General features: G+C 34.6%; 1 protein-coding gene across 1 annotated transcript; it reads left to right on the top strand.

Moving 5' to 3' along the window:
• Positions 1-2764: 2764 nt before the first annotated feature.
• Positions 2765-10802, top strand: MSTN (myostatin). Its single transcript, XM_025935310.2, has 3 exons — positions 2765-3282; positions 5054-5427; positions 8895-10802. The coding sequence occupies exons 1-3, from the start codon at positions 2910-2912 to the stop codon at positions 9273-9275; spliced, it is 1128 nt and encodes a 375-aa protein (XP_025791095.1). The 5' UTR covers positions 2765-2909; the 3' UTR covers positions 9276-10802.
• Positions 10803-11713: the final 911 nt, after the last annotated feature.

Here is an 11713-nt window from a genome sequence, read left to right as displayed (position 1 = left end):
CATAAGGAATTTTTTTTCTAAGACATCACAACCTTATTTCTTAAACTCTAGTAAAACACATATAACATAAAATTGGCCTTTTAACCATTTTTAAGTATAGAGTTTGGTGGCATTAAATACATTTATATTTTGTGCAGCCATCATCAACATCTACCTCCAGAACTTTTTGATCTTCCCAAATTGAAACTCTGTAGGTATCAAACAGTAACTCTCCCACCAACCCCTCCTCAAAGCCCCTAGTGACCACTATTCTACTTTCCATCACAGCCTTCTCGTTCTTAGGAGCACAGCACCTTAGCACTAGGCACTGGGGACCACTGTAAACAGTGGTCCCACCAAAAAATGTAAAAAATGTGGTACTAAATAGATTGCAAAAAGGGCATTTGTTTACAGTATGAGAGCTGAAACAAGTCAGAGCATTGTCTTGTATGACCTCAGCTGGGAACCTGTGCCTTAGAAGATTCAAAATTTCACCATCCTGTGCATGTGCATGAGTGGCCACAAAAGCACCCTGCGCATTGATTTTGGGTTAAAAATAAATTTTAGCAAGTAGGCAAATTTGCAAATATGGAATCCATGAATAATAAGCATTGACTATATGTGGAAATGACAACCTTTCTTTACTTTATTCTATGTAGTAAGAATAAAGAGCTGAAATATGCCTGCAACAGGCCTGCCTTAGAAAATTCTAGTTACCTCAGAGGACTAAAGAGGTAGTCTACATGAATTGATAATTGGCAGCTACAACCAGTTCTAGTTCATGGGGAGGATATATTTAAGCATAATCTCAAACCCCTCTGTAGGAAACAAAGACTGAGCACTCAAGTAACAGTTATCAATCACTTACTATATGACACGCACTATAGTCAGCAATTTACATGCATTATTAAATTACATCCCTCCAAAGCTCTCTGAGGAAACTGAAGGTTAGATAAGTTAAGTACCTCATCCATTATCACATAGTTAGAAGTGGCAATGTTGAGATTTGAACTCAGGTCTGCCTGACTCCAGAGCCCGGGTTCCCAACTGCTATGCAATTCTAATCAAGTTTAAAAACAAAACAAAACAAAAAAACCTTGACTTACTCAGAAGTATACAGGAACATATGTTACAATGATTATAACCTTGCTAATACTTATACATAGAAAAATAAATTTACTAAATAAAACTTTATAAGCCTGATCTAATATTGTTCCACAATAGAGTATCTGAAACCCTTCAGGCATCTGGTTTGTGTCTGGTTTTCCTTAATCTTTAATGATGGGCAAATCTAATGCATTATGTAAGGCCATTTTTTCTCAAGAGATGTAGATACCTCTTAAGAATTTGATGAAAATGCATTAACTTTTCAGGCTACTGAGTTGCATTTTAGTGCACTGAGGCAGTAAATTAGTGTACAATGTGCAAAAGTGGTAGTGACCTAAAAAATAAATATTTGATATGAGCCACTGCATTCTCTTGGGGGTGGGGGGAAGTAATGGATTAACTCTCCTAGGAGTCCTTAGCTTCCCAAAAAGCAGTAGGAAGAAGAAATCTCCTGTGGCCTGGAAACAGCTTGTTTCTCACTGGCTATGTTTGCTTAGCTCTTTAACAGTTCATTTGATTAGATCTTGTGGCTCCCAAAGCTAAGGTTGGGAGTTTGATCCCTACACAGGCCACTTAAATTTAGAGAACAAAAAGCTCCATTCTCTGCTCCCAGACCTTACCCCAAATCCCTGCCAGGTGTCTGCCCTCTGGTCAAAATGAGAAACTGGCAAAGGGGTGCAAACCAATCGTAGTATTGGGGAATGTTAAAAACGGACACCCCTTTATTATGATGCTCTTTCACTTTTATGTGCTGACAGTATTTTGATATAATTTACATAGAATGGATACTAGGCTTTTTACTTTTGCCAATGGAAATCTGAGGCAAACTGTGCTTACGTGCTGCATTGCCAGTCGTAAAACCCATTGTCTTCTTATTCTGAGTTCAGAGATTTTTTTCTACTAGCTGACATTATCCTCTTGGTAATAAACAATGAAGAAACACATCTTCTGAATAATACTAATCTGCAGCTTTACAAGAGGAAAGAACTGAATAGTAATCAGCCAAAAATTGAGCACCATTTTCATAGTAATGAAAAACATTAAATTATTTAAAAATAATTCCATGTGTAATATAACATTATAATAAGTTGATTTTTAATGTGTGCTAAGAATTTAAACAGGAAAACAAGCCTCTCAAATTTTAGCTGCCAATCTTTTACTAGTAACACTATCTTAGCTTTTCTTTAAATTCAGGTCTTCCTAACTTAAATTCATATTTCCCTAATTACACGGCACTGAAACATAATTTAATACAGTAAATAAAATTATTTTTACTTCAAATGCTTTCCTAAATAACAGATACTCATTTTAATTTTTAAGGAAGTAACATTTCAACTTTTTAAGCATGAAGTGTAAAACTAAGATTTACTTATTTAAATTATAACCTGAGTTTCACATGTAAAGATTAAGAAGATTTAAGTGTAGTTTCTATTATTGTTAACATAGACTTTATTTTTTTTCAAATGCCACATATATCTTTCATTATTTGTAGATTTATTTCTTTTATGAAGTAGTCGAATGAATCAGCTCACCCTTGACTGTAACAAAATACTGTTTGGTGACTTGTGACAGACAGGGTTTTAACCTCTGACAGCGAGATTCATTGTGGAGCAAGAGCCAATCATAGATCCTGACGACACTTGTCTCATCAAAGTTGGAATATAAAAAGCCACTTGGAATACAGTATAAAAGATTCACTGGTGTGGCAAGTTGTCTCTCAGACTGTACAGGCATTAAAATTGTGCTTGGCATTACTCAAAAGCAAAAGAAAAGTAAAAGGAAGAAATAAGAACAAGGAAAAAGAGTGTATTGATTTTAAAACCATGCAGAAACTGCAAATCTATGTTTATATTTACCTGTTTATGCTGATTGTTGCTGGTCCAGTGGATCTAAATGAGAACAGTGAGCAAAAAGAAAATGTGGAAAAAGAGGGGCTGTGCAATGCATGTACTTGGAGACAAAACACTAAATCTTCAAGAATAGAAGCCATAAAAATTCAGATCCTCAGTAAACTTCGCCTGGAAACGGCTCCCAACATCAGCAAAGATGCTATAAGACAACTTTTGCCCAAAGCTCCTCCGCTCCGGGAACTGATTGATCAGTACGATGTCCAGAGAGATGACAGCAGTGATGGCTCTTTGGAAGACGACGATTACCACGCTACCACGGAAACGATCATTACCATGCCCACCGAGTGTGAGTAGCCCTCTTAGTGTATATCAACAATTCTGCTGACTGTGGTTCTAGTGTTTATGAGAAACAGATCTATTTTCAGGCTCTTTTAACAAGCCGTTGGCTTGTATGTAAGTAGGAAGGAAGAGTTTCTCTTTTTCAAGATTTCATGGGAAATCTACTAATGAGACTGAAATCTGCTGCACTAAAAACCCAAAAGGAGATAAAATAAAATGTTTGCATGGCATTAATGTTTAGTTAAATTTGACAAATAGGAAATGCTTATGCTTTCACTGCTCAGTACCTGCAAGGCAACGATTGGGAGATACTACAAACAATGTTAAAAACCTGCATGAAATTTCATGATTGCATTTAGTTGCCTGAAATAGGCATCTGTAATAACAAGTTTTTTTCTCTAATAAAAGAGAAAAACGTCTTCTGCTAAATGCCTAGAATGACTTCTGTTATTCAAAGCTACTCCTCACAGTGTTTTTATGTTCTTTACAAATTAAAATATTTAACTTTGAAAGCTTTTACACTGGAGAGTATAAAAAATGTTTTTTTTTTAATTTAATGTATTAGTAAGACCAGTGATGAAGTGACATAGCAGAATGATAATCATGAGCTTATTATCAGAAAATGCCTAAGAAATAAACATTTTAATTAAACAGGTTATGGCTCACAAAGTCCCACTTCTCCCTTGACCCCGGCACTATTGTTGAGAGTCCCTGGTTTGCATGTTTCCAGGAAGGCACATTGCTCAATGGCCTTCTAAAATATTATTTTCTTCTTCATATGAGGAAGGAGGACTGTTACCTGTAGTATCTATCTTGCTTCTGAAAGAGAAGATATTTTGTACCATTGCTTTTTCAGTCATTTCAAAACGACACTCAAGGAAAGGCAGACAGTCATCTTAACAGAGAAGGCAAGACAAGAAAGATTTTATGCTATGTATCTGCAGTCTTGCTTTAAACAGTGCTTTTATACACTTGAAACCTGACTCAAAGCAGTTTCAAATACTGTTTTGCTTATTAGGCAATCATGTTACAATGCAACAAATAATTCTCTTTTAAGACTCTGCTATCTAGTCCTGGAGTAAATTTACCTTATTTGTAAACAATCTTGGAAAAACAAAAGGGGGGAAGAAACTGCTTGTGCTGCTTACAACGACAACCTGGCTCTAAAGACCGTGTTTCTAACTTTTGAGATAAGCCTGAATATAACATTCACATTTTTGTGCTAATTACCTGATTCGTTTTGTTCCTTTAGGGCTATTCCAGAGCCAAAACATAACAGATGTGCTATATTTTCTACTAATTCCCAAGGCTCAGTTAGTTGCTCAGCGTGTCTTGTCCCCAGGTAATTCAGGCCTGGGGGAAGGGTTCCTTCTTCCAGACTGATTGGTACAGCTGCTCAGTAAGTGTAACTACTCAGATTCCCAAAGAATTCTAAGTGGATGTTCCTCCACGGTGTCTCTTGTTCTCTCTAATCATCATCATTTTAAAATTTCATCCACTGCTCATTCTTTCATAGAATTCTCTTTAGCCCACAGTTCTCTGAGAGGGAGCAGATTCCTCATAAACAGCTGAAAAAACATATATCTAAAAAATTCTGAAAAGCTAGAGTAATTATTTTCTTTGATATTTTTCTGAATTATGAATGAAATCCTACATGGTTTTTCACTTTAAAATATGCATTCACTATTCCAATGGGGGAAAAATGCTCACCAATTTTTTATTCATTTTTTATGAGAAATAATTTCAATAACTATTTTTCTTTTCTTATTCATTTATAGCTGATCTTCTAATGCAAGTGGAAGGAAAACCCAAATGTTGCTTCTTTAAATTTAGCTCTAAAATACAATATAATAAAGTCGTAAAGGCTCAACTGTGGATATATCTGAGACCCGTCAAGACTCCTACAACAGTGTTTGTGCAAATCCTGAGACTCATCAAACCCATGAAAGACGGTACAAGGTATACTGGAATCCGATCTCTGAAACTTGACATGAACCCAGGCACTGGTATTTGGCAGAGCATTGATGTGAAGACAGTGTTGCAAAATTGGCTCAAACAGCCTGAATCCAACTTAGGCATTGAAATCAAAGCTTTAGATGAGAATGGTCATGATCTTGCTGTAACCTTCCCAGGACCAGGAGAAGATGGGCTGGTAAGTGATAACTGAAAATAACATCTAGCAGCAAACATTGCTACATTTTGATTCATCATGTGAATGAATAATAGTGGAAAAATCACTACCCATTTCCTATGCTCATAAACCAGACAAAAGTATCTTACTCCAATGGTAGCTCTGTACCCAATAAAAAGTAGGTGTCTAATTTCATATCCTATGAAACACCCTCTTGATACTTTTATTTTGCATGAGGATTAAAAAAAACAGTTATGCCATAGTCCTTAACTTCTTAGGGAGTTCTTTAGAAGCGGGGATGAAATATAAAGTGCTTTTCATTGATATGCTACATGATTTCATGGATAAAAACATGAAATCTTCATAGTGGATTCTACTACATAGCCAACAAATTTAAACATATCTTTTTATCCCAGAAAAGTGCCAAATATATTGAAATTTTTTGGTTTAGAAAAGCAGAAAAAACAAACTTGAAAAATTATAATTAAAATAAAATGCTTTTATTTATAGCATGATATGTTTATATCTTTATTTATGTTTATATAAATATGATATTTATAGTATGATATGTTTAGGCCTATGTCTTATTAAATGTATCATCTTCAAGGTTTCTCATAATAAATATGTTTATTATTTTGTAGACTGTTGACTGATGTACATGTAGATTACTTTGTGAATTATCCCTAATGAAATTTAAATTTCCAGGCTACTTAACATTTGTCACCTAGCTTATTTCGAAGCTGCCTTACCATTTTTGTGCAAGGGTTTACTTAGGTGATGCCAACTAATTAATATCAGACCAAGCAGATGACAATACTTCATATATTATAAAATTTTATAAAAACCATTTTAAACCCTAGTATAAGTTTAGAGTTACTCACTGTTCTGCTTTCACAAACTTATTTAATGTGACCACACTTCTTACTTCTGAAACCTATTGACATAATTTAGAACAAAACATTATACTTGCAAACAATAAATGCTATCTTTTTAGTCTTTAAATGGTCTTGGTTTTAAAGAAGTATATAATTATTAAGTCAGATCTACTTTATTTTTTTAGTTTTTTTTTTTTTTTAATTTACATCCAAATTAGTTAGCATATAGTGCAATGATTTCAGGAGTAGATTCCTTAATGACCCTTACTCATTTAGCCCATCCCCCCTTCCACAACCTCTCCAGTAATCCTCAGTTTGTTCTCCATATTTAAGAGTCTCTTGTTTTGTCCCCCTCCCTGTTTTTATATTATTTTTGTTTCCCTTCCCTTATGTTCATCTGTTTTGTCTCTTAAAGTCCTCACATGAGTGAAGTCATATGATACTTGTCTTTCTCTGACTAATTTTGCTTAGCATAATACCCTCCAGTCCCATCCATGTAGTTGCAAATGGCAAGATTTCATTCTTTTTGATTGGCGAGTAATACTCCATGGTATGTATATATATATATATATATATATATATATATATATATATATATACCACATCTTCCTTATCCATTCATCTGCCGATGGACATATCTTCCTTATCCATTCATCTGCCGATGGACATTTGGGCTCTTTCCTTACTTTGGCTATTGTTGATAGTGCTGCTAGAAACATGGGGGGGGGGTGCATGTGTCCCTTCGAAACAGGACACCTGCATCCCTTGGATAAATGCCTAGTAGTGCAATTGGTAGGTTGTAGGATAGTTCTATTTTTAGTTTTTTGAGGAACCTCCATACCGTTTTCCAGAGTGGCTGTACCAGCTTGCATTCCCACCAACAATGCAAAAAGAGATCCTCTTTCTCTGCATCCTCATCCTCGCCAACATCTGTTGTTGCCTGAGTTGTTAACGTTAGCCATTCTGAAAAGTGTGAGGTGGTATCTCATTGTGGTTTTGATTTATATTTCCCTGATGATGAGTGATGTGGAGCATTTTTTCCTGTGTCAGCTGGCCATCTGGATGTCTTCTTTGGAGAAGTGTCTATTCATGTCTTTTGCCCATTTCTTCACTGAATTATTTGTTTTTTGGGTGTTGAGTTTGATAAGTTCTTTATAGATTTTGGATACTAACCCTTTATCTGATATGTTGTTTGCAAATATCTTCTCCCATTCCGTTGGTTGCCTTTTAGTTTTGCTGATTGTTTCCTTTGCTGTGCAGAAGCTTTTTATTTTGATGAGGTCCCAAGGTCAGATCTACTTTAAATCAAAACATATTCTTTAAAAGATTATATAATTTTCCAAATGATATATATTTCTTTAAATGTGCTACATAACAGGTGATTGACTCACAAAATGATGTGATTTTTTATAATATTAAATAACAATAATTACCAAGTCGATTTTGATTTTGATTTTGATATAGGATAAAAACCATTATTAATTATTTAAGAAAGTACTTTTTATGGGTATTATTTTAATGATCAAAGTTGGTAATGTGACAGAAGTTTAAATTATTATTAAACAGGGGCACCTGGGTGGCTCAGTCGGTTAAGCGTCTGACTTCAGCTCAGGTCATGATCTCGCGGTCCGTGAGTTCAAGCCCCGCATCGGGCTCTGGGCTGATGGCTCAGAGCCTGGAGCCTGCTTCTGATTCTGTGTCTCCCTCTCTCTGCCCCTCCCCCGTTCATGCTCTGTCTCTCTCTGTTTCAAAAAAATAAATAAACGTTAAAATAAATAAATAAATAAATAAATAAATAAATAAATATTAAACAGATTATTATTATCAAAGAAGTTAAACATAATTAGTAATATGACCTACTCCTCAGATCTTCCCATATAAAAAGATAAGTCTCAAATGCATTAAAAGATTGGGGCAAGGGAAGAACTAGCAAATTATTATTTAAATATATGAATAGAAACATTCAGTGAAAAAATAAAATGAAATATTTTTTGTATCTTCTGAATCTGTCCCTCTCTTCCTCAGAGTTTTTCTTTCCAACCCAGTATGCACACTACCACCTTCATTACCCTACCTCTCTTTTTCCTATTACAATCCATAAAGGGCTGGGAGGTAACTATTTTGCTCTGGCTTTAATAGCAAGTTTCCCCAATTAAAGATCTAGGGAACAGAGGATGGATGAATATACTTATCCCTCCAGAAGTCATCAGACATATTTAGCCAACATATTTAATTAGAAGAGAGAGAACTAACTGCTTTCTTCATCCCTGCTGTCCTCCCTCCTCCCTGACTCTCCTCCCTCTGTCCCTTCCTTCCCATAAATATTTTCAGAGTATCTGTTATGTGCCAGGCATTCAGATACTCAAACCAGTAAACACAAAAATTAAAAAGACATAGATCTGACCACAGGAGGATTAGCATTGTTGCTATGTTCTTATGAGCCATAAGGGAAGAATCACACCTAGTGTAAATTAAAATTCCTTAATGCTGTGCCTTTAAAAAATAAATGTGGTATGAGCAAAATGATTAATTTCTTCAATAATGACTTCTTGAAGTAGGAAAGTGTTTCAGGACCTATTAATATTACTGATTGTTCTTTTCCTTCTCATGCAGAATCCCTTTTTAGAAGTCAAGGTGACAGACACACCAAAAAGATCCAGACGAGATTTTGGGCTTGACTGTGATGAGCACTCGACAGAATCTCGGTGCTGTCGTTACCCTCTCACTGTGGATTTTGAAGCTTTTGGATGGGATTGGATTATTGCACCCAAAAGATATAAGGCCAATTACTGCTCTGGAGAGTGTGAATTTGTGTTTTTACAAAAATATCCTCATACTCATCTTGTACACCAAGCAAACCCCAGAGGTTCAGCAGGCCCCTGCTGTACTCCCACCAAGATGTCTCCAATTAATATGCTATATTTTAATGGCAAAGAACAAATAATATATGGGAAAATTCCAGCCATGGTAGTAGATCGCTGTGGGTGCTCATGAGATTTATATTTGGTTCATAACTTCCTAAAATATGGAAGGCCTTCCCCTCAACAATTTTGAAACTGTGAAATTATGTACCACAGGCTATAAGCCTTGAGTATGCTACAGTTACTTACGCACAAGCTCAGTATATGGACTAAAAGAGAGAATATATGCAATGGTTGGCATTTAACCATCAAAATAAATCATACAACAAAAAGTCTTATGATTTCCAGAGTTTTTGAACGAGGAGATCAAATTACTTTTATGTTCATATATATTACAACATATCTAGGTAAATGAAAGCAATTCTCCTTGTGTTCTTGTGAATTAAAGGAGTGTGCTTTAAAGTCTATTTCTTTATGGTATCATTTAATATCTACAGTAAAATCTGTATGTAGTATTGGTAAAATGCAGGATTGTTAAATACTGTCATTTGATTCATCCTCCAACACTTGAATTTATATTGTACGATAGCATACTGGTAAGATGAAATTCCACAAAAATAGGGATGGTACACCATTTGCAAGTCCCCATCCCTATTATGATCTGTACAGTACACTAACAATCCATGCCAATGGTGCTAATACAATAGGCTGAATGGCCGATATTATCGGGTTTCTTGAATAAAAAACATTCAGTAAAATAGTAAGTTTCTCCTTTCTTAAGGTGCATTGTCATACACCTCCAAATGGGGAATGGATTTTCTTTAATGAAAGAAGAATCATTTTTCTAGAGGTCAGCATTCAATTCTGTAGCATACTTGAAGAAACTGCATTATCTTAAAAGGCAGCCAAAAAGTATTTGTTTTTAATCAGAATTTCAAAATTACAGCCTGCCTTTGCAACACTGCAGTTTTTATGATAAAATAATGGAAATGACTGATTCTATCAATATTGTATAAAAAGACTTTGAAACAATTGCATTTATGTAATATGTATACAATATTGTTTTGTAAATAAGTGTCTCCTTTTTTATTTACTTTGGTATATTTTTACGGTAAGGACATTTCAAATTAAGTCTAAAGGCACAAAGACATGTCATGGATCACAGAAAAGCAACTGCTTATATTTCAGAGCAAATTAGCAAATTAAATAGTGGTCTTAAAACTCCATATGGTAATGGTTAGATGGTTATATTACAATCATTTTATATTTTTTTACATTATTAACATTCACTTATGGATTCAGGATGGCTGTATAATGTGAATGTGAAATTTCAATGGTTTACTGTCATTGTATTCAAATCTCAACGTTCCATTATTTTAATACTTATAAATATTATTAAGCATACCAAAATGATTTAACTCTATTATCTGAAATGCAAAATAATAAACTGATGATATCTTAACAAGAATTGTTAATTGTTAATTTTATTTTATAATTTGATAATGAATATATTTCTGCATATATTTACTTCTATTTTGTAAATTAGGATTTTGTTAATCAAATTCATTGTACTTATGACTAAGTGAAATTATTTCCTACATCTAATGTGTAGAAACAATCTAAATTATATTAAAGTGTTTTCACCTTTTTTGAAAGACAACTTTTATGTTATAATGGTTAATTCTGCATTTCTGATTTCACTTTATTATAAAATTCTAATGGTTTAGCAGAAAAGTTTGGGTTAGGAATTGTAAGTCTGCTGCTCAAGTTCTCATAAGTGAAATTCCCATTAAATTGGTTCTGGTCAAGTTGCTTTAAATACACGAAAGCAAGAACTAGTTATACTTGTTTCATTTCTCTTTATCTTGACCTGAAAACTATTTATATGTTTTCATAGGTTCAATTTCCAAATGCATTGCTGTTGGCAAGGATATATAGTCCTAGAGTTACAAGTTCTACTGAAGCCACAGGGACACAGAGAAGCTGAATTTATTTTTCTTAGCATTTAATGATACTGGCACGTTTATTTGAACTTTGGGGGCACCAATTTTCAAATTGAATTGAAAAACAATTATAAAGTACCTAGAAATCCTTAAGTGTAACACTGTATGTAATGTCTTTGAAGTGGACTCTCTTCAGTACACCCTCAGTAGTTTAGTAACTTTGCTATAAAGCAGTCTCTAAGTCTAATAGAAGAGATAATCAAAATTCTATCTAGTGTTATGGTTCCTAAATAAGTAATTTATAATTAATGTAAATGTAATTTTTAACCACCAATGATATTACAGCAATTTACACTCATACAAACAAAGTGTAGTACTTTTTCTAACTTTAGCATGAATATATTTAACATTGACCAGTCTAGAGCTGTGAGGGGGTTGCCCCTGTTGAGTGAAGGACCAGCTATGGTGATGGGGAGAGGCCACTTTCAGTCACACACACACCAGAACCTACTTCTTCTAGGGCTATGGATACACCTGATCCCAAAGTCTGGGTTAGTTGGCCCATTCACGTACCTTGGGCTCTGGAGTACAAATAACTGGGGACCTTGGTCTCTGTCATGGGAGGAAC

The sequence above is a fragment of the Puma concolor genome, chromosome C1 (assembly GCF_028749965.1).
Source record: "Puma concolor isolate L17-30 chromosome C1, mPumCon1.1.hap2, whole genome shotgun sequence".
NCBI classification, from domain to species: Eukaryota; Metazoa; Chordata; class Mammalia; order Carnivora; family Felidae; genus Puma; species Puma concolor.
The sequence above is the reverse complement of the archived record's forward strand: the minus strand, read 5'-3'. Positions and strand labels throughout refer to the sequence as shown.

Excerpts from the sequence above, each read along its gene's own strand:
- MSTN (XM_025935310.2), top strand. The coding sequence starts at position 2,910 with ATGCAGAAACTGCAAATCTATGTTTATATTTACCTGTTTATGCTGATT. Across the intron at positions 3,283-5,053 it reads CATTACCATGCCCACCGAGT|CTGATCTTCTAATGCAAGTG; the intron begins GTGAGTAGCCCT and ends ATTCATTTATAG. Across the intron at positions 5,428-8,894 it reads GACCAGGAGAAGATGGGCTG|AATCCCTTTTTAGAAGTCAA; the intron begins GTAAGTGATAAC and ends CTTCTCATGCAG.